The following is a 26,263-nucleotide window of genomic DNA, read 5'->3' on the forward strand; positions in this document are numbered from 1 at the left end:
GAAGAGAAGGCTCTGAGGAGACCTTACAGCGACCTTCTAGTACCTGAAGGGGGCTCTACAAGAAAGTTGAGGAGGGGCTGTTCACAAAGGCTTGTACTAATAGGACTAGGGACAATACCTGTAAACTGGAGAGGGGCAGATTTAGACTAGTCATAAGGAGGAATTTCTTCACCATGAGATTGGTGAGGAACCATGAGATTGGTGAGGTTGCCCAGGGAAGTTGTAGATGCCCTATCCTTGGAGGTGTTCAAGGCGAGGCTGGATGGGGCCTTGGGCAGCCTGGTCTAGTGGTAGGTGTCCCTGCCCATGGCAGGGTATGGGAACTGGATGATCTTTAAAGTCTCTTCCAAACTATTCTATAATTCTATGATTCTGTTTACTGTTTTTATCATTATCTAATTTCTGTGGTTTAGAAAAAAAAACCACCTATATTTGTGTCTCCTGTTCGTGTTTTGGCACTGGATTAGCTTGATCAGAACTATGTTGGTGTGGGACTGACATTTTAGAATTTCTGGAAGTGAACAAAAAGCTTGTCGTATCCCTAAACAAAGCTGGCATAAACCATGTCAAGTTCTGCTGTGACAAAAAACCAAAGAGGCTAGTCTCTCTTGTGCAAAAGTATTTAGGCAGCTATCCAGATTGCAGTTTTGCTTTTTCTGCTCTTCATCTTACATCTGTGAAGGAGGATCCATATGAATCCTGACAGAAGTGTGTTACAGCCAGTTTGTCCAGTTACTCCTACTGCAGAATTTGTCTGTTTCAGAAGATAGTATTAGGTTTGAAAATTATGTGATTGACTGAAATAATCACTGGTTTGTCTCATGAGTGATCTTTCTGTGACTATATGGTTGATTTATTTTATGACCATGCTAGATCGAAATCTTAATTCTTACTCAGAATCAGATATAAGATGCTTCCATAATATATCAGGTGACAGGACTGCTGTAGCAATCGGAGAAGTCTGCAACTCATAGTTAGGGTAAAGACATTAATTCGGTGTACAGACATCTCTGGAATAAATGTTACAGCATGTCTGATGGAAGAATTCTTCTGTATTTCAAAATAAAGCACTTGCAAACTAACTGGTTTAAGTCCATATATGATGGCAACAAAAAAAATGCAGTTAGAATATATAGGAGGTGAAAGGTTACCTGATTCTTTTGGTTTTAAGGGCAAGAAGTTTATCAGGTAACTGTTGTGTTCTTATAACACAAGTCTTCCCATACTTTATATATCATGCTTTGTCTATGCTTAAAAGTTTTAATATAATTGGAGGCATAATGATAATACTATGGGTGTATCCTAAAACTTGTCACATACATTGCAAGATATGAGACTATTTGAATTATGTTACCTACATTCGTGTCTGGTTAATAACAATTTTGCTTGTCAAGTATGTTACTTTATCCTGAAATAAAAATGCATTGTTACAATGTTACATACAGTCTACCTTATCAATACAGTTAAAATTGTTATTTCCACTGCTTCCTAGTAGCCATGCTTTTTTCTCTGGCATTTGGCATACCCTTCTACTACCTCTCAGCACACTTAAGGTAAATGGCTTCTGTCTGAGAAGGGTTTACAGCAAGTTACCACCATCACAGGTGTTATGTGTGGAGAAGTATAATGGATGGTGAGAGGCTCTCTGCTAACACTAGGTCCACTTGCAGCTATTTTTCAAGTTTTGTAGCACAGTCTACATCTTTGTTCTTCACTGGCTTCCATTTCCATATTACATCTGAATTTACTGTATTTAGTGTGTTCTGCATTTGATGGATGCTTCTTGAGTACTGTAATCCCACCCTCATGATCCTCTTTGCTATATTTTTAATCTAGAGTCGTGGATTGTTTATTCTACACTGAATAGCTATTTGATATCACTGTGTGTTAGAGCAGTGCATCAGCACTTTAACAATAGCACTTATACCACACAACTGTAGAAAGGTAAGCTAAAACAGAAACAGATTAAGTAACACTTATCTGTTTTTTTGACAATTGCTGTTACAGCTAGGCTGTAACAAAGCTCTAGGCTAGCACAAACAAGTCTAGAAAAAAAAAACAAAACTGACAAGCCCGTCTTGAGGTCTTGCAGGCTGTACACCCTGTGACATGTTCCTAGCAGTGGCAATACTGTATTTCTTGGACTATGGGTCTGCAACACTTCATCAACATTTTTAGAGTTCTGTAACTAAGGCTTCCTTTTGTGTCTAACATATGGGTTCTCAGAATATAATTTTATAAGATTACTCTTCTGTTTTCATTTACTTTGTTCCCTGTTTTACAGGCTTTTCTTGGAGTTTTACATTGTATGTGCTTTCATTGCTTCTTTTCCATGTGCAAAAAGATCTTGGACCGAGTGCTGAAGATCTCGGTTCCTTTTTATTGATAATGAATACCTGTCAGTAAGATAATTACTTTGATTTTTGAATGTGGCAAGTAAGAATTCCTTTATATGGAATAATGCAATTCTATTTTAGCTAAATTTTATAAACCTTTTTCTGGCAGATATATTTTAGTTTTCCCTGTAGAGAAAATGTGTATGCATAAAGTCGGCTATTCACTATTACAGAGGAAATGGCTTACTTTGAATTTTTGTGCTCTAGTTATAGATGCATTAATTACTCTTTCTTTGTATAGGTTTTGATCTTTGGTGTTAGCAGTTTCATTTGATGAATGTTGATTTGTGACAGTAAATGATTTAATGTCTTATCAGTTTTTCCATTGCTATCATTAGGTCAATTGAGGAGGCTTTTGTGAAAGAAGGTTATTGCTTAATTGAGATTTGATCTGTTATTAAAAAGCCTTGAATCAGTGTTCTGGGTACAGAAGTAGATTTCTTTGTGCAGAGGGGGGAGGTTAAATGAGGCAGGGTGAGACACATAATTTAGCCCTCTCTATTATCATTTAGCTGCTGTATCATGTTTTGTTGTGTCAGTGTTAAGGGTATATGGTACTTTCCCCTCTCCCCATTGCTTATGATACACCACCTCCAGAGGCTGCAGCAAATGCATTTGTTACAATAAGGCCTTCTCTCAGATTTAGGCAAAGGAGTCTGTTCTCCTTAGTTTCCATGAAGCTCACTATCCCCTTTAGGATCTAGGATTATACTAAAATCTTAAAGGAGTTTGAGGTTATTGTTTTGGTGTGAAAGTCTTTCTCATTCATCATGAGCACTAGCTACTGTGCGTATAAAAGTGTATATTGAAATATTTATTTTCATCCAGTGTTTACCATATCTATATACCAGGAAGTAATACCATATTTGATTAAATACTGTAAAAGATTAACTAAAATTGAAGAGATGGTGGTGAAAAACTGTTTACATGACTGCCAGCTAAGATGTGTGGATAATCCATTCGAAAACTCGCAAAAGTGATTCTGAGGTTCTTACTTGGTGAATAAGATAACAATTATTATTTTACTGATTTGTTTGAATTAGAATTACAGAAAAATTTAAAAATTGACACTGAATAGTTTTCTTATTTGAATTAAGATGCTGGTTTTTTACAGCCACTGTGAAGGGATGCTGGTATTTCAAGTTACAGTATAAAAGGTATACATCTTAAAGTAAAAATAATAGATTTGTCTGCATTTTACCCAAGACATAAGTTTTCCAAGTCAGGGCCTACAGCTAGTGATAAGAATTCATTACTTAGGTACTTATTTTGCAAGAGACAGAAGTTACTGGAATATATCTTAAAAGTAAAATCTGATTTAAAACAAACACAAACTGGACTTGAGTTAACTTGTCTGTATTCTAATCTGATTTGAAAATTTTTATGTCAAGACACTGCATTTCACGTTCCTCTACAAGGAAATAAATTTTTTTTTTGCTAAAACACAAAGCGATGGAAAAATCTTTCAACAAGGCAGACATTTGTAAGACATGAAAAAAACTGGGATAAGTCTGTATGTGTGTTCTCTAGGAAAATAGAAATATGGGAAAGATAAGTCTCTCCCATCGGCTACTTACTCAAAGAAAATTTGGGGCCATAATAAGCCTATCTAAATTACTGAGACATAATGGATGGCAGGAACACTGATTTATAGTAGTCAATAGATCAGATTCTTGACAGTTGCATAGAACCATATCATAGGTACAGCTGGGAATGAATGATTTCCCACGTGTGCATGTGCACACTGAAAACCAAGGGAAAAGACCAAGGTTTACTTTTCATGAGCCATTGTTTTTATTTCTCTTCTTTCTTCAAAGTGTCCATGTCTTTGAAGATAAAAAAGTTACTTTAAAAGCTAACTAGACTCATTGAACTAACATTATGTCAGTGTCTGTAATATAGCATAGAACATTGCATTTAGTTTGTGTAGTATGCTGGGGCTTACCAATTTGCAAATCACTATAAAATATATGTAAGCAATGATGGATGATGCCTTGAACTATTTTACCTTGCAATCCTAGTCCAACTCATACTGGTCTCATTAATTTCCAATCTCAATTGGAAATTAATTGGAAATTTAATTAATTCAAATTAATTGGAAATTAATTGGGATCTCAACATTGGATCCGTGTTCTGGGCTTGCTGCATCTAAATTGAAATCACACAGCATCTGACTTTGTATGACTTTCTGTCAGAGTAAACATTATGTAGTTTGTACAGCCTTCTGGAAACTAAGTTGGACTTCAAACTTATTAGTAACTCTGATGAACTTTCTACTTCATTGTTATAGTAAACACTGAAATCTCAGTGTTTCACTAGGAGGAACTACTAGGTTCTGTTGCCAACCTTGTATCTCAATCCACAGTATATCACAAAGCTTATTATCATAAAAAGCCAGAAGACCTTAGTTGCTAGGTTAGTCATTAAAGGATCTTTATATGCAGCTTTGGAAGGAAAGAAGAGCTAGGAGAGCTTTTACAGCATTTGCAGTGGGAAAGAAGTAGCTATAGAATATGTGTCATTGGTTGAGAAAGTATTGCATGTTAGTGCTACAAGTGCTATGGAGAAGTAGGAGATCACTTCCTTATTTCAAGTTATCCCTTGTTGTGTCTAAAGGGTATAGTATTGTAGCTTCCTCTTTGTTACAGTTTTCTGTTGAGTAGTCATCATTTGCAATGACCTTAAAACCTTTTAGTCACAGCTTTTTAAAACATCATCTCATTCTGTTGAATTTTTAATTTCGAGAAGGTTATTGCATGTAATAATAATAATGAGTTTATCTCACCTATAGTTGTCCTGTTGCTCTCTATTGCTACAGATTTGCTTGATCATCTCTGATAGTCATGTATTCTGGAAGAACCTGCTGTTTGTTGGAACAAAGGGAAAAATGTAATTATCTTAGGGTGTGACCCATTGGTGTTCCCCAGTGATTGCTCGTGATTCATTGATATAAAGTACTGTTCTAAGCAAGTGTGTTTTGCTGCAGTCAGTTCTTATATAGAGGCTATTCATGATATACATGTCTAAACAAGGTAAAAACAAACAAATGTTCTCCTTTTCTCTCCCTTTTCTGCACCAAATCTGTGACTTGATTTTTTTTTTTTTTTTTTTTTGGTGGAATTTTGAAAGTTCTATAGGGTTTGTATTGCTTGGAAAACCTGCCTCTTGAATTTCATTTCAGCAAATGAGATTTGCCTTCTTTGTGTCTTTTGGGCAGAGTTTTTCTTTTAGACATGTTTATTTTTACTGTCAGCAATGACCTTGTCCTTTTGTTCCTTTTCTTCGGATACCTGATACTGACACCAAGTGTTTCTTCTCTCTTTTGGGAGAAATTACAGTGTTCAGTCCCTTCATGATCAGTTGCATGAACTGTTTCCCTTGACATTTTCGTAAATTGTCCTCTGCTGCATAGCACTGTTCATGTTCTGTAAGGTGTGATCCTGAAAACAGAAGCAACATCAACTGTGCTAGTGGTTCCCTTGCTTATCAGAAAATAAACAATAACTCAGTGGTACCACAGGTTATCACAATGATACTTCAGCTTGCTAAAACAGATAAGCTGAAACTTGCACAGTGCTTAAATGCATACATAGGTTATTACAATGCAAAGATAAACTAATTTAACTTCTTGAAAAGAAATGTTAATAGGTTAACTGTCTGCTTGAATGTTAGTCCCCAGGAGAACCATTTTGCATTCTTTTCAGTAGACTGTGAGGCATTTCTTTTAGATTGATTTAAAGTTTCTTGCAGCTGATCTTGAGGCTTTTGAAATACTCAAAATAAAAAGGAAAATGTTTAAGTAGCCTAGGAGGCATGAGAGTAAATGATGTAGTATGAGGCTTATAAGAGGTTTGAGATTTTTAAAAATGAAGTTTTGGAGTTTCTGAAGTTTCTGAAGAGAAAGGGAGCCATAGTTAATGCAACAAAAGTTTTGACTTTGGTTGTTAGTAAGGTGCCATATGTTCTTCAGTTATTTAAAAGTTATAGTTTTCTGAAGGTAAAGCAGGAATCATTATTGATGTGTGAAAGCAGACAAGGGCGGCTGGGAGTGTTCATTAGAGCTTGGTGTTGTTCGCCTTGAAGACCTTGGAAGTTGATAATAGAGCCAGCTAGCAGCAGTTTACTGATAAGTAGGCATTGGAATGTAGAAGGCTGGCTGCATTTGGTTCAGGAGTCTGAAAACAGCCAGAGGAGACTGAGTCTGTGTAAAGTTCAAAAAGAAATATATTCATCTCAAGGAAGACTTCCTACTTCATCCCTAAGACCCGTCCCACGACCCATCAGGAGGCACTACTCAGGCACAAGACTGGAGCGAACTTTCCAGATCTAATTATAATATGAAGTGGGGATAGGGTATGACTATGTAGTAGGCGCTTATAGCTATGCATGTCTTTACACTATAAGTAGCTGCTTGTTAAGCTATACGGTGTGCAAGCTAGGAGGAGAACCCCCTTGCACCCCAGCACTGGAAATAAACATACCTGCTTTATAACTCATTTTGGGTTATAGGGTTTCTGCAAAACAATTAGCTCTGAGTACATTGTCTACTAATTAATTAACCTTATGTAATTTTTTGCAATTAAAAATAAGCATAATAGCAAACACTAAATTGCCATGATCTTGTCTATATATCAATAAGAAACTAATCCCTATCTAGGTAAACAGAAAAAAAAGCCTGACTTCAGGTTCATGGATAAGTGTATTAATCACCAACTTACTGCATAGAATGGGAATACTGCTTCCTCCTCTTGTGTTTTTGGACAAAAGTATCTGAATTTTTTTGTTTTGCTTGTTTAGTTGCCTGGTGTTGCATGATTTTGTATTTTGTTTGATCACACTAAACAAATAGGAGACTTATGTAGAGATTGGGCTGTTCTGTTTTCTCTGAATCATAATAGTTTTAAAATTTATTTACTCAACTAAGTGCATTTCAGCATATGCAACTCCAAGTTAATGGAGAACTTTGAATCTCAATATGTTGTTGCCTGTTGATTACAAGCAATATTACGAACTTTTAGGCTTAAATAAGAATATTAATGGTTGTGTAAACTGACTGGTTTTTACCATTGACCTTTCTGTTATCGTGCTTGCCAAGATACAAGGCTTAGCAGTCACGAAACAGGATAAAATTTCCAATTAGACTTTTCCAAAATGAGGAATCTGGCCTTTGAAGTAATGATTGCTATTTACTTAACAATTTTGGAATACAGTGATTAGAAGATCAAATTTAGTACATGGGAACAAATGCACATTCAAAAACTATAAATAGATTATAGCTTATGAACAGTAATGATTCATGGTAAGTGATTAAGAATATGAAACATATGATAGAAGGTTCCAGGAGCTGAATAATTCATTAGGGTAAATTGGTTAATGAGGCATGAATGTTTCACAGTTGAAAGTGATTTTTATAATGTTACTGTTGCATTCCTTTAACTTTTTTTCATCTTTGTGACTTATTTAAAAGTTATAGTTCTGTTTGGATTCCTAAAATACAGGATTTTTTCATAACATTAATTCATGTCCAATTTTGAGTTCACCTTGTAGAAATAACGGCATTTCCCAAGAGAGGAGTGAACTCAGAATTTCAAGCTTCAGCCAAGAGCTTTAGTGCACTTAAAAACAATAGGTAACATAGGATTTTTGAACATTGGACACTAACGGCTGACATTTGTATGGCTTATTCACAATTTTGCAACATTCATAGTATGCAAAATATATAACATGAGTAAAATTCAAAATTTTATTTTTTAATTACAAAAAGTTAAAAGAGAAGGAGCTTTATTAAATTGCTTTTCAATATATTAATAATTGGATGATCCCTTTCCGCCTGTCTCCTCAGTTTTTGCCATACTTGACTTCTTTTGTCTTCAGGTAAGATTGACAAATGTTTCTGTAAGGTTTGGTGGATACTTGGTTTAACATTGTCACTGAATTAGTTATTTAATGTTTTGAGTTGACTAAATGTTATTCTCTGAGTAGGCAGGAACTGTTCATCAATCTTATTTAATATGCTTGTAGCTATTGTACATACATTTCTAGAATTATAGTATTTCCTTCAGCTAAATGAACAAACAAATAATTCCTTTTCTTTTTGTTTTCTTAAAGCCGATCAACAACTTATCCTTACACAGAAACCCAGATGTACAGCCAAAACACTGGGGGAAATTATTTTGATACTCAAGGAAGTTCTGCACAGGTGACAACAGTGGTCTCATCTCATAGCATGGTGGGCACTGGAGGTATTCAGATGGGTGTCACAGGAGGACAACTCATTAGCAGCTCAGGAGGGACCTATCTGATTGGCAATTCAATGGAAAATTCTGGTCATTCAGTGACTCATACAACGCGGGCCTCCCCAGCAACAGTAAGTATATCAGACTGATGCATAATCTTTAGTACTAGTTTCTTAGTCACTCAGATGTTCTTGCGGACTGACATGGTTTTTGTGACAATATGCATAGCAGTACTATGTTGTCAGAATAAGGACTACACAATACTTTTTATTAAAATAAATAATAAATATATATAAGACACAGGAGTAAAAATACTGTGAAAATTTTAATATAAAGTCAGCCCTTTCCCTTGACAGCTTGCAAATAGTTACATTTCATATTTTAAGTTCTTGCGCATATCAGTGAGTGCTTTGGGAATGCTCGTATATTTTGTCTGGGCTGAATATCTATTACGTTGGGAACCAAAACAGCCCCCTTTAACATCTTATATTTTTTTCTGAAAACATAAGAAAAACACAATGTTGTTGAGTATGACTATGTTAGATGTAAATATTAAATTTTAATATAAGGTATAGCTAGGTATCTGTAACTTCCCTGCATTTATTCAGTTGGTTTGCTTGATATTAGTTTAGGTTTGGTAGCTTATTTAAAAATATTTCCAATTGTTCAGAATATTGAGATACTACCTTTCAGTTGTTTGTTCGTACTTATCTATGCTGTATCTCCAAAGTCTTTTCCAGATTAAAAGCTCACTGTGGAAGTGTCTTACAGTCTTACAGTATTATGGCAAGATGCATTCTGTTACAACTGTGGTAGATAATAAATGTTGTGGACGCTTAAACACAAAGTCAGAACTTTCCCTTAAGAGCTTACTCAGTCAGACCTTATTTCAGTTAGGGAAGTGGGTTTATACCTAGACAAGCTTTGCTGCATAGCCTTAATGAACACTTCTACCTAATTCTGGGTATTCTGGTCTGGTGGTGAGGCACTGGCACGAGTTGCGCAGCGAAGTTGTGGAAGCCCCTTCTCTGGAAGTGTTCAAGGCCAGGCTGGATGGGGCCTAGAGCAGTCTGATCTAGTGGGAGGTGTCCCTGCCCATCACAGAGGGGTCAGAACTAGGTGATCTTTAAGGTCCTTTCCAACCCAATTAATTAATTATTAATTAAACTACTTCTCTACCTACTAAAAAGGATTTTTTCACTAAAATGGAAAGGCATTCAGATTATAAGACCTTCTATATAAGATATTAGGAAGATAAACAGCTTTCCAAGATGACTGTTTTCATGTGAATATATGTGGATTGGTCAAGAATAAATTGTGATTGTGTTGAAGAAGTGATTTACCCTAACCGGATGTCTATTTAAAATGAATTCGCATGTTCCAACCTGTTTGATAGAGTAGTCTGATTTATTAGCAGCTATCACTGAAGAGGGGGCAGTTATATGGACTAACTAAAAAATAGAATTGGCATGTTAATAATAAAATATGAATCACATTCCATTAATTTTTTCCATATGTAAATGTCTAAGGAGTGATCTTATCAACATATTTCACATCACAAGGTTAAAAATTTAATACTGTTGCTAGTAATAAATGTGTTGTTATTCTTGTCAGCCAGTAAGAGGCTTTTGTCTGTTAGTGCCATTTTCTAACAAGCTTTATGAATGATTTGCAATTACAGTTGTCATTCATCAGTCGTCACTGACCGTAGCAGGTCTCCACTTAGGCTGTTGCAGAGATTTATCTTATTTCAGTGCAAATTTAAATGTGCATGAAAATAAAAGCAAAATTAATATGGATATAAGGTGTCACCGCAAGTTATTTCTCATAATAAGCACAGTGTGCAAAATTTCCTCTTAACTTCAAAGGAAGAATGGTACCTACCCAAAGTTGTAATTAATGGAGGGAGAAGAACAACAAGAAGTAAGAAGGCTCAGTGTAAATATTATGTCCTGATTATATAATTGTAATGGAAGTATTATAACTGTTTTAAGAACAAAAAGTAATATGTTTAAATGGTTCATTAAAGGTGGAGGGGATATAATTTGGAAAATAGTTTGTGATGAGGTTTTATTTATCAATTGCTTTCTTACTAGAGGAACTTCTTCCTCCTCTATACAAGAAGGCAGATAATCTTTTTTTTCTTCTTTTAAATGAGTTGTAAGAACTCATGTTTAGTCACTATTATGGCTAAAAGAAACTTAGGTGATATGAATTAACGGGAGGGGTGGGAAGTTTAGAGGTTTTGTGGATCTAGGGCCTTTACGAACTTCTGCCTCCAAGACTTTTCATCCTTTGGTTTCTCCTTCAGAGCTGTGGATTATCATGACTTCTCTCTCTGTCTTACAGAACTAAAGAGATGTTTCAATCTAGCAATGTGGCCAAAACAGCTTATGCCTTTCCCTTGAGTGCCCTTGAGTGCCTTACTGCTCCACTATAGTGTTTTGAGTTGAGATTCTATTCTTTTCACAAGACAAGGAAAGTTGGGGAGAGGTAGAATGACCCTACTAATGTCAGCCACACTTACCCTTTCTGAATTTTGGCTTCATCTGCCTGTGCTCCCTGTTTGTCTTCTAGTACAGTCTGGCTTTGGCTTTCAGTCATTGGCTTTTGTTATGCTCTCAGAATAAAAAGCCCTCTAGCACCTCATAGGTTGTTTCTAGTTTTGGCAATTGAATGTTTGTTCTGGTATTTATGTATCAAAATCAAGATGTAATGCTGTTGGAAACTCAGTTTATTCCCATATAGCATTGTAAGAAATACAATAATTTTTGTAATATAAGATATTAAAGCCAGTTATCTTTGAATCTCAGGGAAGACTTTCTGTTAATTCCTGTTATTTGAAAATGCATAAGCTGGGTGCAGGAGGACTTGCCATTGATATTCTCATAACAGTCTGATTACCAATGGCATGGAGGTGTCACCTTCCTAACAGACTGGATTTTTTTTTGTTTCCAGTTAAATACACATTTGTTCTAAAATGGCTGCTCTGCCTCTTTCTAAGGCTGTCTTGTCATAGGTGTTTTCAAATTTACTTTTAATAACAATCTCAACTAAAGTTTTCTTGTAGTTTCTTGTTCTTATTTTCTGATGTAACTCTTAACATGTTTCCATGTGTTTTTCAGAGTTAGGTTGAAGTTGTATGTTCTAGAAGTCCTTATAATCAGTTTGATTTTGTTTGTTTTCCTTTAAATGTTTGTACCTAATATGGGGAAAACAGACACACAAAGAAGAAAAGTTTAGAATCTACTTGAAGATGAGTATAGTATACATAAGCTATAGAATGTTTACAGCTGGACTCGATGATCCTAGAAGTACTTTCCAACCTAAACAATTCTGTAATTCTGTGATGGTGAATTGGTCGGTTCAACCACATGTTTGAGAACTTGCAGCAAGGAAGATAAGTATGAGCAGCAATGTTTCATCAGAAAATTTGGAAAGAGAAAGTAGTCTGACCTGAAATCCAAACATTTTTTATTTTTCCAGCTGATAACTTTTAGGTGTGCTTTTCCACCCTGTGTTGACTCCATATATTCTTTTGTAATCACTAGAGAACATACTATGTTCATTAGTCAGTGTGCATGTATTATGTACATGCAGACTACTGGAGGTGTGCATTTGCAGCAGGTATTTTGAGCAGTATATGTTATGTATATTAAACTTGGATGTTATATTTACAAATTAATCAATTTTAGGGAGAAAAAAAGCACTTTTTTCTGAGTTTCTAAGGTTTATCAGTATTCTTTTATGGTCACCATATGTAAAACACCATGCTTATTTTACATCTGTTTGTATTCTTCTCCTCGTGAGTGTTTACATTTCTTTCATTCCAACAGACTTTAAAAAGTATCTTTCTACCTTCATAGTACTATTTCATTCTCTCAAGCAAAGTTTCATAGAACCTATTCAGCGATGTTGCTACAGCATTGTCTATTGTGAATGCAAACTTTTTATATTTAATTCTTCCAGCTGTAAAGGCTAGACCTGAATTCTCTTAGTGTTGTCAATACTACTTAAATTTTGAGCTTCTTTTTGCTGGGCAAGCTTGTCTGCCTAACATGACGCTCTAGCGTAAGTTTCAGAAGACAGTACAGCAGACATAAATACTCTGTTTTGAAACAGAATTTAGTGTCACTGTGACTAACATGTTTGTGACATCCTAAAAAGAGTGAAAGCACCACATTTTCAAATGCCCTCAGTCCTTCTATCCTCCAGCTTCAGGTTAATTCATCATGTGTGTATGCCTTACTTAGGTAAGTGCACTTGTCAGAAAGTACCCAGAACTTAACTAGCTTTATCAAATGAATCGTTCTTACACACATATGCTGAATTAGTAATTCCTTCAAATACAGCATGTGATGAAAACTCCTTTAGAATTTCAATTCCTTTGAAGTTAAAAGGGCAAACCTTTAGAATAGGATTTTAAAGGTGTTGTGACTGGGAGGTGCCTGTGGAAATACAGACAGAGCTGTATTTTTTGAACATGGTGCAAAAATGTATTGAATTTTAACCGCCTAAAGTTTCCTGCTTTGCTGCTGGTGGAGAGTGGTTTACAGGTGCAAACAGAGAAATAAAATAAATTGTAGGACATCCAGATTAGTCACAAGACCTTAGTGCTTGAACTACTGCAGACTGTCTTCTTTGTCCTCACTTCCTAAACAACAACTTACTGTAATAATTTGTGTTAATTAGTTGAATCATTAGTTAATCAGTTGAATCATGAAAACATACTATTTTTTCCTTCTTCATAAGAGGAAGGCAGTTTTTTCAATAGAAGTAGGTTAGGAATAAGTATTTGCTATGTCTTTGCTAAACACACCTGAGACTATTATAAGTAATTAATTTATCTAGTAACATGTTCACTAAGACATAAACTAGCAAGAACAGTTAATAACTCCTAAATCAGTGGATCATGTGAAGACTGAACATTGTAGGATTCTGAAAGCATATACTGGGATCAAACTGTTGCAATTTTTTAACCGCAGGGAAATACCCTTAATCATTAACAACAATCTTAGAGTATAAAGCAGTATTTTAGTTGGCAAGTGAAGTAAATTGAATCACAATCACAGTTTTCATAGCTGCTGTGCTCTAGTTTATTGTCTGCGTCTGTTCACGTTACTTTACAAACTGATTATCGTTCCTACCTGTAGTTAACATCCAACATGGTTTAGCTGGAGTTGCGGTGGGAATGATCATGTACATTTCAGTTATCATTCACAAAATTTTAATAAACAATATTTTTAGTCTTGTTAAGAGAAGAGTAGGAGAAATGTATAACCGATCACATATTCAAATAAATCAATGTGTAACTCCTGTTCACATTTAGCATTTCAGATATATATCTAGTTAGTCGTGAGTGGATTCTCTCATTTCTTTGCATTGCTAAAAATGCAAGGGTATCAATCTTTTTGTGCTTATGCAGAATATAATTTTAAATTATTTTCAATAAAAGTATTTTCATATTCTTTATATTATAAAATTATTTTCATATTCTTTCCACAGACTATTGTAGAAAACCCACTGCATTACCTGTGTAATTAATCTGTACATGGGCTTAAAAGCTGTTTTGAATTGAGATGAAATTATCTTCATTTTTTCTGGAACCTGAATAGAAGTCTTGGAGAAGTAAATCCTTCACATAAAACAACTTTTTGGTCAGGTAGCTGTTATTCCCTGAACACATGGTACTCTGTGTCACATAGATCATCTTGAACACCCAAAAGTTTAGAATAAGGAAATAGAATAAACCAGACTATTTTGATTGTAAACGACCTACAACAATCATCAAGTCCAACTGCCTGACCACTTCAGACCTGAGTGGAATTTAAAGCATATTGTTAAGAGCATTGTCCAAATGCCTCTTAAACCACCGTCGACCACCTCTCTAGGAAGCCTGTTCCAGGGTTTGACCACCCTCTCTGTAGAAGACCTGCTTTCCAATGTCCAGTCTAAGCCTTTCCTGGCATGCGTTGAACCATTTCCACATGTCCTGTCACTGGATCCCAGGGAGAAGGGACCAGCACCTCCTTCTCCACTTCCCCTCCTCAAGAAGCTCTAGAGAGCAATGAGGTGGCCCCTCAGCCTCCTTTTCTTCAAATTAGACAAACCCAAAGTCCTTAGCTGCTCCTTATAGAAGCCTTCCAGCTCTTTCACCAGCTGTGTTGCCCTCCTCTGTATGCACTCAAGGACCTTCACATCCTTTAAAATTGTGGGGCCCCGAACTGCACACAGTACTCAAGGCTGCACGAAGGCTGACCACAGCAGGATAATCACCTCTTTTGACTGACTGGTTATGGTGTGTTTGACGCCACCCAGGATGCAGTTTGTCTTTTTGGCTGCCAGGCTACTGCTGGCTTGTATTGTGCCTGCCAGCAACCAGAACCTCCAGATCCCTTTCTGCATGGCCACTCTCCAGCCACTCCTCTAGCAATTTATACTTGTGTCTAGTGTTACTCTGTCCTAGGTGCACAATCTGACATTCGTTCTTGTTAAATTGATGATGACCTCATGCTCCAATCTATCCATATCCCTCTGCAAGACCTCTCATCTCTCAAAAGAGTCCCCAGCACCTCCCATTTTATCATCAGCAAACTTGCTAATGGTGCATTCAACTCCTGAATCCATTGATGAAAATACTGAACAGAACTGGCCCTGGAATTGGGCCCTGAAGAACACTGATAGAGGAAAACAAGAAGTAGCGAGAAATTTTCACGAAGAACAAGATGAGTGTTTTAGTGTCTAGAAGATCTGTCTTCAAATCAAACATATTTTACACTCAGAAGTAGTTAAAATGTGATTGTATAGCCTACAGAGGAAGAATCTATCTGTCATTAAAGAGATGTGTATCTGTCAGATAAAGCTGAAAGTTGATTTTCAGCTTTAGACTGAAATTTAGTCTAGAAATAATGAACAAAAAATTAGTAGTGATAACAATTTCTCTTGAGAAGCTTGCCCTAGTAGAATCTGATGAAGATTCATTTTTAATACAGATCACATAACTTTCTGAGCTTGACGAAGTAATTAACATGTATTACTGATGACCAGCACTGCTTGGCTTATGCTGTGCCATAAAAGTGAACAGATTCATTGTCTTTGGTGGCCATATGGTGAAATCTACTTTTAAAAGAAAGTCCAGCTGTTACTACTGCTTTATCAGAGATTGATTCTCTGTACAAACTAGGCCATAAGTTGCAGCAGCAAAACGAGAGTAGTGCAGTAGTGGGAATAGACAACAGGAATTGTAACTTCAGTGCAATAGTACTGTTGTGGACTAAGCACTGTAGAACAAGTAACCTAAGATTCAGAATTATGATGTATGTATACAGTGTTTGATTGTAGCATTATGTTAAGAAGGGAAATTCTATGGCTACCAGTATATGTAATAGTAAATTGACTTTGATATGATGATGTTTTAAGAGTGTAGGTTTTATTATGACTCATTCATTTAAAATTTTATTTTTCTTGTGTGATTGATATTTTGACCTTGTAGTATTTTCCACTGAAGCAAGAAGAAATCAGAATATTAAGAACCCCATTATTGCCATGTAATATTAGGTTTTCTTACTTAGTCGTTAGGTATTTTCAATAATGTACTTTCTGTAAAAAGGCTTGTACAGTTAATACTGAACAGTTGTAAGAGAGAAACAAGAAGTGATTCCTCACAGTTATTACAATAAAATGCTTGTCAATTGCCCTGTAAAGAAGGGAGAAGCTAATCTTACGTGTACAGTAAATTCAAATATAAACTGTAGGGTTTTTTCAGTTTCTGCGATACAGAGAGTGAATTCAGCTAATATTGATAAGTTATGCCACTAAAATTATGGATGGTACTGTGACAGTTAAAGTAGGATAGGGATGGATCATTTAAAAATGCCTACATGAAAAAATATGTTTTTAAAAGTATAGGTGTTGGTTTCCATTGCTTTCATTTTGGCGTTTTATTGTAGCTAATTAAGTACATGTGTTCTCTTACTGTACATCTGGTTGTCTCTGTCAATTTCTTTGTTGTTTTTGCTCTTTTAGCTCCCCAGTTAAATTACAGTCAGGTTCTAATTTTTTCTTTAATGTTGTTGTTATGACCTGAGCAACATATCCATTGATACTAAAAAAGAAGAAAAGAATGTGAATGGATATAAGAGTATTTGTTGATTTGCGTTTGAAGAAATAGTACCTTATGTTTTAGTAGTAATGTGTTTTATTTTCCTCTTAAAAGGCAAAATTATTGTGAACAAATCTCCTTTTCCAAAGGCTGGATTCTACAGTATGTATAACTCCTGACTTTCCATTTATTTGGATAGCTGGAGCTATTGAAAGGGTGATGCCAGAAGTAAGGGAGATGTCTTGTCCCAGTAAATCTAATGGAGTCAGACCTATTTAATTATTTGTGTTTGGGATTTAATTTTGTGATTCCAGGGATCTGAGGTTTTGTTTCTAATTCAGTTCTTATTGTAAGGTGTGAACATCTCTTAGAGTTGGATACAGTTGGAGGAAAAACATACGGAGGCCTTTCTTAAAATTCTGTTTAGGGATTTAATTTTTTTTTTAATTAATGATATTTTTGTTCAGTCAGGATTATTCCTTTTTCAGTGCAGCTCACTAGTAAATCTACTCATTTAATTTCCTGAGCAGGTTGGAAGGCAAAATGGACTTTGAGGCTGTGATCCTGCAGTATACATGCAATCAAAATACCTTTCTGATTTCGCTGGGGAGGCTTGTGTTCACTGGGACTCTAAGAGTCATTTTAGTAGAATATATTCCCTAGCCAGGAATAAAGCAGGCATTTCTGTTGATCTGTGAGAAATCTGTCAAAACTTCTCTGATCAGGCTTTTATACTATCTTGTCTTGAGTCCTTTTTTTAATGACATCTATTATCAGATTGAAATGGCGATTGAGACACTGCAAAAGTCTGATGGGCTGTCCACTCACAGAAGCTCTCTTCTCAACAGCCATGTAAGTTGTCTCTTCTTCACATACACTCTTTCTTGCTTGTTCTGCATGCTTAGCCTGCCTCTAAATGTTTGTTTTATTTTATTACCACTTTTTGCTCTTAATCTTCTCATCTTAGTTGCTTGTAATATTCTACTACATCTCCCATGGCTTTATTTGGTCAGATGGAATGACTTTATGCTATATTGCAGAGTGTTACCTGTTTCCTATGCTGTACACCCATGCTAAGACAAGTTAACACATTTGACTGTTTTGCAGATGATAGTGTAAAAGTCAAGTTCAAATAATTCTTAGTTAGCTGGCTTTTGGCATTTTAAATAAAGTTATCTACAAAGCAAAGTCTGCGTACTCTGTATTAATTTCAGGGCATGTGAAGAGGAAGAGAAGAAACAAACAACATGCCTAAATAATATCTTTTGATAATTTTTAAGTGTTTCTTCATTTATTTTCAATAGAGAATTAATAAAATTACATACTTGCAAGTCTTGAAGATCCTTATGATGACCTGGGAAAAAAATGAAATCATTAACTTAATTTGAAGTACAGAAAAATGTCTAAATCAGCTGCTTTTTGCTTTGTTCTTACTCTGTAACTCTAACCGTTAAGAATGTTCTATATAAGAAACTAAAAGGTATTTGGGTAAAAACATGATCTCCAAATGTAGTGATAAATCCATTACAGGTAACTTTAAAATAAAGGAAAAAGAACCAAAGTTAATTTAAAAATTACTATATGAAGAATAGTATTGTTTTGTAAGTTGCTAGTCTTTCTTGAAATGTTGGGTGTGGCTTTTCTCTGTTGGTACTTATGGGTCTATGTTTTGAATTTTTGCCGTGTTGGTTAGTTTGTATCCATCTTGCCTCTTTTTTCCTTCTCAGCTTTACTAATTATATGAATTCAAATTCCGTTATTGTCTTGCAGAGGATTTGGGTTGTGGTATTACTGTAAGAATATGATGGTAAAGGCTATCCCTCAGAAATGAAATTAAAAATGTATGTCTTCGCAGGTTTGATGTTTGGATTATTTCTGTATAAGTCAGGTTATGTCAAAATCAAAACTAGAACTATTTTGTGGAAATTTTAAACAACCTTTTTCTTGTCTTTAGAAAATGCCAGAATTGAAAGAGAAAAATCTTACTTTAAAAAGTTCTAGAAAGTGTTATACGGAAGGACTTTTAGATTCCACCTTGGATGCTTACAAACCAATTGTTTGGAAGATAAGGCAGTATCAGAATTATTATTTAAATAATAATAGATATTAGTTAATATCAAAATCATTATTTAAATGTTATTTTTAAAGGTGCCATAGGTTTTTCCGTGAAGTGTCAGAATGTTGTGTTAAGACTTGAAATGCTTGAGTTGTTGATAAGCTTGTGTTTAATCCTATTATGAAGTTCAGAATCTTGGTATATAAACAGCAAAATTAAAACATAAGCTGCTTCACCCCAGTAAACTATGTTCCACTCATTGCTGGTGCCCTGCAGTGTTCACAATGTGTTACTAATAATGAGATTCTCATCCAACTGTTAAGTCTTATCATGATATTTCTTTCTTAACTGTGAAGACTTTTTCAAAATTACTCTGATAAGGATATATCTTTGGCTCTCACTTCATGGACATTATGCCTAATTTTAAAGCAGTGCTCGTTGTCTTTAAAGTCAATTATGAACAGTATGTAGGAGGTTTGAATATAGATTTAGTCTGTCTCTTTAAGCTGGTTTTGATTTTTTACTTCTTTGGTTTGGTTTGGCATTATTAAAATAATTACATTTAATAGGTATAAAATAGAATTCCAAATTGGTCATTTAATTAACTCTAACTTAACAGATTATATTAATTTGTGGGAAAATACTAGTTTTAGAATGGGGATACCCTATGATACTTCTATGAGGTGTTCTAGGGTTTTTTTTCTTGCCTAAATTCTTGTGTGCTCATTTTAAAGTGTTAGTAATTTCTTCTCTGTTTTCTGTTCTTTCCTGACTTATTTCTGCATGAGTTTGACTTATTTGATTAATTGCTAGTTGAATGTTTTATAAATGTTGCGGCCTAATTGGAGACACAGTCAGTTTAACAGGTCTGACCCTGTAACTGTTTCATACATCTTACCTGTACAGTACAGTCAATACTACAAATTAAAAAGCCAGGATTCAAACCTGAATAGTTCAGTTTAGAATTATGTTTCATCTTAGTGGAAAAATTATTTTAGAATTGTTTACAAGAGTTTTATAATGTTTGGATTTTCCTTTTAAAATCATATATTAACTGCACTTTTTCTTCCAGGCTATAATCTAGCAAGTAAAGACTTCAGGCCTTTGCTGCTAAGTAACTCCGTACAGAAGAAAAAATCTTTATATTGCACTTATCTTCTGATATGCTTTTTTTTTTTTTTGAGTGTTCAATAATGCAAGTTGTGGTTGAAATAACATCTGTTAGAAATTAATGTCATTAATGAAGTTCACTTAAAGTGATTCATAATAGGTTAGAAGCCATCTGGAGGAAAACATCTTTAATACCACATACAGAACTTAATCGGAAAATAATTTATTCTTGTTTGTCAGTCTGAGATTAACAGGGTTTTTCTCTTTGGGGAAAACAGAAATAGGTCACATATCATATCTGTTCTGATTAAATTATTGTTTTACTAATATATTACAAATTATATATAAATGTATATAATATAAATATAATTAGAGATTTAAAATATAAATAAAATCCACAGTTGAAAGATATAATTACCTTTGGTTTTATGTCCAGACAGGTTTCTGTCCGGTTTTTAGTGAAATAAATTTAATACATTCAGATAAAAGTTAATATTTATGTTTATACTTTTTCTTCAGCTTTATTTCAACATGACAGATGTTCTATTTGGATGCACTTGTGAATGTTAAGAGACTTAAAATAATGATATAATAACTAATATAAAGATAACCTGTGCTTTTCACTTTGTCTATTTGAAGTGCAAAATTACCTGCAAACAGAGCTAAAAATTTTATGTCTTGTGAGCATTTACATCTTACATCCATGTATGTTTCTAGATCTTATGTTCATGAAATATGGAAAAGTTATGGGCAGGTTTTCAATAAAGAGCAAATATGGAAATGGTGTTTGAATGGTCTATAGTAAATTTTGTAGTAATATTTTTGCATTTTTATTGGTGAATTTCTTACTGTGACTAAAATATAGCTATACATTCAATATATTTGTTATCATCTGTACTTTAGTACCTAACAATTTTGTGATGAAGAAAAGATCAGAACTGCAACATTTCATGGTTATTGCACACTAAAATATTCATGTTCTTTGCATGATAAGCTAGAATGAACATAGATGGAAAATAATTTGTGCACTGCTCTAACAGAAAATTTTGCAAAGGAATAAATAACACATAGACCATGTATCTTTTACTGTCAGTCAATAATTTGCATTTTGGTTATACTAGTTACTGCTTTACTGGACTAAATTGAAAATTATTACTCATTTATGTGAATAGCTAGCTAATCAGTTAAAAGTTTGCTGCAAGTCTTGAAGACACAATGTTCTCAGTTTGCATTTTCACTGGATAATCAAATTAAATCTGGAGATTTGGTAAGATCGCTAATCTTAGCAAGCTTGAATGTTCACACAGTACTGTTTTGGTATAAATACTTAGGAAAATAGAGAAATAAAATTGAAACAGAAAATTAAATTTGTGAATCATTCCAGCTATAACTAAAGGGAAATTCCAGGGAACTGAAACCAGGTGTTGGAGACAGATGCAAAACTAAAACAGTGGAATTTAAATGTGTCCTCATACTATAATATCTTTTACCTATTTTGTGACTCTCCTGTAGGGTTCAATCTAGGAATATTAAATAATTTATTTTTTTTTTAATATTAGTGACAGCTAGAGGTGTTTCATGACTGTGCAAAATTGAACAGGGAGGTGATTAGAGGCAGCCAGCATGGCTTCACCAAGGGCAAGTCCTGCCTGACCAACCTAGTGGCTTTCTATGATGGGGTGACCACATCAGTGGACATGGGAAAACCAATGGATGTGATCTGTCTGGGCTCCTGTAAAGCCTTTGACATGGTCCCCCACAACATCCTTCTCTCTAAATTGGAGAGATATGAATTTGACTGGTGGACTGTTTAGTGGCTAAGGAATTAGTTGTGTGGACACATTCAGAGAGTAGTGGTGAATGGCCTAATGACTGGATAGATGTCCATGACAAGTGATGTCCGTCAGGGGTCCATACTGGCACTGGTGCAGTTCAATATTGTCTTCAAGGGTATTATAGACAGTGAGATTGAGTGCACCCTCAGCAAGTTTGCAGATTACATCAAGCTGAGTGGTGCAGTTGTCACTCCAGAAGATCAGGATCGCACCTAGAGGGACCCGGACAAGTTAGAGAAGTGGGCTTGTGTGAATCCCATGAGGTTCCACAAGGCCAAGTGCAAGGTCCTGCACCTGGGTCAGGGCAATCCACAGTTTCAATAGAGGATGAGGTGATTGAGAGCAGCCCTGCGGATAAGGACTTGCGAGTGCTAATGAATTAGAAGCTCAACATGAGTTGGCAGTGCCTGCTCACTGCTCACTCTCTTTTAGGAGTATTAACAATTCTAAAGATTTTGATTTCATCCTTGGAGAATGAGACCAGTCTGTGTTTCTACTCAGAAATTTTGAAGGCTATATATTGTGAAACACATTTTCACATATACTTTTATACTGCAGATTAAGATTGAAAGAATGCTATATATGTGGACTAAAGTTATTGAATAAATGTATTACTATAGCGCCATTTATTTGATAGGTGAAGGAAAACAGGTCTCTAGGTTGCTGACAGCTAGCTTCCTTCAGACATTAAAGAATTATTTTTCTATTCTCTTATTTTCTGTTATTTTTCTATTATCATCAATGATATAGACAATGAGATTGAGTGCACCCTCAGCAAGTTTGCAGATGACACCAAGCTGAGTGGTGCAGTTGTCACACCAGAAGGACATGATGTAATCCAGAGGGACCTGGACAAGCTGGAGAACGGGGCCTATGAGAACCTCATGAGGTTCAACAAGGCCACGTGGAAGGTCCTACGCCTGGGTCAGGACAATCTGCAGTTTCAATAAAGGCTGGGGGATGATTGGATTGAGAGCATCCCTGCAGAAAAGGACTAGTGAGTGCTGGTTGATGAGAAGCTTGACATGAGCCAGCAATGTGTGCTCACAGCCCAGGTGGCCAACCGTATCCTGGGCTGCATCAAAAGAAGCATAGCCAGCAGGGCAAGGGAGGTGATTCTGCCCCTCTGTTCCTCTCATGTGAGACATCACCTGGAGTACTGTATCCAGTTCTGGAATGCTCAACGTAAGAAGGATATGGAGCTGTTGGAATGGGTCCAGAGGAGGGCTACAGATGATCAGAGGACTGGAGCACCTCTCATATGAGGACAGGCTGAGAGAGTTGGGATTGTTCAGTCTGGAGAAGAGAAGGCTCTGAGGAGACCTTACAGCGACCTTCTAGTACCTGAAGGGGGCTACAAGAAAGCTGAGAAGGGACTTTTTAGAAAGTCATGTAGTGATAGGACGAGGGGGATCTGCTTTAAATTGGAAAGGGGTAGTTTTGGACTAGAGGTTAGGAGGAAATTCTTTATTTTGAGGGTGATGAGATGGTGGCACAAGTTACCCAGGCAAGCTGTGGATCCCCCCCAGTCCTTGGAATTGTTCAGGGCCAGGTTGGATGGGACCTTGAGCAGCCTGATCTTGTGGGAGGTGGAACTCAGGTTCAAACTCCACGATCTTTAAAGTCCATTCCAATCCTAACAATTCTATATTTCTGTGAAATCCAATGATTTTACATAAAGTTTTTCTAGCATGTGTCTAAATTTACCTACCACAATTACATGAAAATATAAAAGCTTTTCCAAGAATTTCATTCTGTTCTGCCTTGAAGCTGAAAGCAAACAGGATACAACTGAAAGAGATTGTAATAATGCTTTATAGGTGTTGCAGTTATTTTCAATATTATATAGGTTGCTTTTTTAATTACATGCAATAGCTTTTTTGGTTTGTGTATCTGAGAGTAAAAGACTATCCTGTTAAACGTCATAATGTTTTTTAACCTCAGACAAAGGAAACCAGTATAATATTCCAGGTTTACAAATGTGTTAACTGACTAGTTTTTGTTCAAGGAGTGTGTTTTCTGCAATTTATGTGCGTTACATTCATGATTACTTTTTTTCTTTGCAGTACTAACTGTATTACGTATGTGTGTGTAGTACTGAATGAAAAGTATTTTAAGAAGTGGAATCTTATCTGAGGTCACAAGTGCAATGATTTCTGCTATTTCCGGGTAATTCTAAAGATCCTAAAGCAGTGTGGTATAGGTAGCGTTTAAAGAATCTTCGAAGAAGCAACTGATTTTTTTAATAGACCTGAAAAGTGGTTTCAAAACTGTCATAAGTTAATGTTGTGTGACTAAGAAATTTTTAATAAAGTAATAATAATTTTTTTTCTTTCTTTTGTTTGTTTTTCTTTTTTTTGTATGTGATGTAGCTTCAATGGCTTCTGGACAACTATGAAACTGCAGAAGGAGTGAGCCTTCCAAGAAGTACCCTTTACAACCATTACTTACGACACTGTCAGGAACACAAGTTGGATCCAGTCAATGCTGCCTCCTTTGGAAAACTCATAAGGTCAATCTTTATGGGATTACGGACCAGAAGACTTGGAACTAGGTTTGTGTTGATGAAATTCTGAACTGTGACAGAAAATACAAGTAAGAATTATAAGTAAGAAACTTGTCTGCTAGTCAAAGAATAAATAGAATCTATGTTTAAATGCTACAGTGGGTTTCTGTCAGTTCCGTCTCTTAATAGTAAACAGCTTTATGCTTCTCCAGATGTTATTATACTTTTACTGCTATTTTTGACTGTTTGGGTGTTTACATTTTGTAAAATACACTGCAGATTTTCGTCAGTACAAATAAAATGTACTTGTTTTATGGAAATTACTAAGAGTTGTGTTTCCCCATGGCTAGGTAAGTTGTGTTTATTTGCATTTTATTTTTCTTACTCAAGTGGATTACAAGTTAAAATGCTGGATAATGTTTGTCTAAAAGTGAATTTACTTCCCAAAGGTGGTAAAATGACATCCATGTAAAACAGGTATGAAAGGAGAGTCAGGCCTGATTTAAGAGTATTATTTTCTAGTCAATTTGAATTGTAAAGTAAATGTAACGTAGATGCGTAAAGCTAGTGTTACTTTCTTTTAATTCTTGCTCTTTCATAAAGGGGGAACTCCAAATATCATTATTATGGGATTCGTGTCAAGCCAGACTCTCCTCTTAATCGACTGCAAGAGGACATGCAATATATGGCTATGAGACAACAACCCATGCAGCAGAAACAGAGGTAAAGTGTGAAATGAACTTAAGTACATATTAGTATTTCTAGTTCATAACACCTTTTCCTTACGTGGACAAATAGAAATTTTAAGGCAACTTTTGTTCAGCTTCTCTGCTGTGAAAAATAGAAGTTTTCTAGATAACCGGTTGACTTCACTTGTAAGTTAGTTATCAGTCAACATGAAAGACTGTTTGTCTAGAAATTGTTATAAATTTATAGAGAATAATAATAATAAAATGAGATATGAGCACTCTTCTTAACTATCTTGAGTTCTTATCCCATAAGCTGAAGAAAAGCAGTAAGAGCTTGAACTTCAAATTTTGCTGTTTGTTTTCATTATTGTATTATTTCACATGTAAGCTGTTTATAGGAGAGCTTATGATTAACTTCAATTTGGTGTTTATTTCCTCTTCCTGCTAAGAATGAATGTGGCCATAATGGCTTGCCTGTAAGTTGATTTAAGTATTTTCCCTCGGCATCTGTTTTTCCTAAGGATCAGGAGGCCTACTCAGAAGTATTTGAAAGCAGTGGCACAGTGGCCATAAATGGTTATGCTGGCAGTGGAAGAATGTGTGAATATGCATATTCTTGAACAGATGGTTTTAGGAATAAAATTCAAATAACTACATTCCTTTGAAAGTGATTTTTATTTGTCTTATGTCATTAGCCTCCCATATTTTGGTAAAGAGAAATATGTATGATTTCATGAAAATCATAGTTAGAACAGCAGCATATCAAGCAAGACATCTTTAGAGCTATTACCCCCAAAAACTCCAATTGATTGAACAGTTTGGTACAGTGTACAAAGCGTATTTTATGGCCCATGACACAATTGGGATATGGAAAACACCTCTAACTTCAAACACAGATATCACTTTATTCTGAAATTATTTTACTGTCACTTCCAGAAGTAGTTACAACACTAAATACATATTCATGGTAAGAGATATGGTCTTAACTATTGTGCAGGTGGAATGATTTCGGGTTTCTTGTCAAATAGGTTTTCCTGGCTAATTTTTTCCTGAAGGAGTATGTTACTGAATTGTTTATATGATACTAACAATTAGAAAAGTGTGTATTATTGTCTTGTTTACCAGCATAATACATTTAACAATGTGATAATAATGCCTTAATTTAATGATTTTGTCCCCATTTCATCAAAGGGAAAGTAGAGACGGAGAAAGGAAATACTGAAAAGCTTGCTTTCTGTAGTAAACAATCCATCTCTGTTCTTCATGCAGATGTTATGAGGCCAAGACATTTTTGTTTAATGTAATATCATTATAGTAGTGAGTTTACTTTTTAC

At 35.3% G+C, this 26,263-nt stretch overlaps 1 protein-coding gene and 1 long non-coding RNA gene across 3 annotated transcripts in view; one reads left to right on the forward strand and one right to left on the reverse strand.

The window, feature by feature from the left end:
• RFX3 (regulatory factor X3) overlaps positions 1 to 26,263 on the forward strand; it is a 101,471-nt gene that overhangs the window by 51,936 nt on the left and 23,272 nt on the right. Inside the window, exons 4-7 of one of the 2 annotated variants that reach the window (XM_054053453.1) lie at positions 8,505 to 8,763; positions 17,511 to 17,585; positions 24,107 to 24,288; positions 24,844 to 24,963. In XM_054053453.1, coding sequence (XP_053909428.1) covers positions 8,505 to 8,763; positions 17,511 to 17,585; positions 24,107 to 24,288; positions 24,844 to 24,963 — 636 coding nt within the window. The remainder of the gene's footprint in view (positions 1 to 8,504; positions 8,764 to 17,510; positions 17,586 to 24,106; positions 24,289 to 24,843; positions 24,964 to 26,263) is intronic. The other variant, XM_054053454.1, reaches the window with a different exon arrangement.
• LOC128850329 (uncharacterized) overlaps positions 1 to 26,263 on the reverse strand; it is a 60,783-nt gene that overhangs the window by 4,630 nt on the left and 29,890 nt on the right. Inside the window, exons 3-5 of the long non-coding RNA XR_008447638.1 lie at positions 24,186 to 24,311; positions 18,059 to 18,087; positions 5,182 to 5,259 (exon numbers count right to left, since the gene is read on the reverse strand). This is a non-coding gene — a long non-coding RNA (uncharacterized LOC128850329). The remainder of the gene's footprint in view (positions 1 to 5,181; positions 5,260 to 18,058; positions 18,088 to 24,185; positions 24,312 to 26,263) is intronic.

Source organism: Cuculus canorus, chromosome Z, assembly GCF_017976375.1.
Source record: "Cuculus canorus isolate bCucCan1 chromosome Z, bCucCan1.pri, whole genome shotgun sequence".
Lineage (NCBI taxonomy): Eukaryota > Metazoa > Chordata > Aves > Cuculiformes > Cuculidae > Cuculus > Cuculus canorus.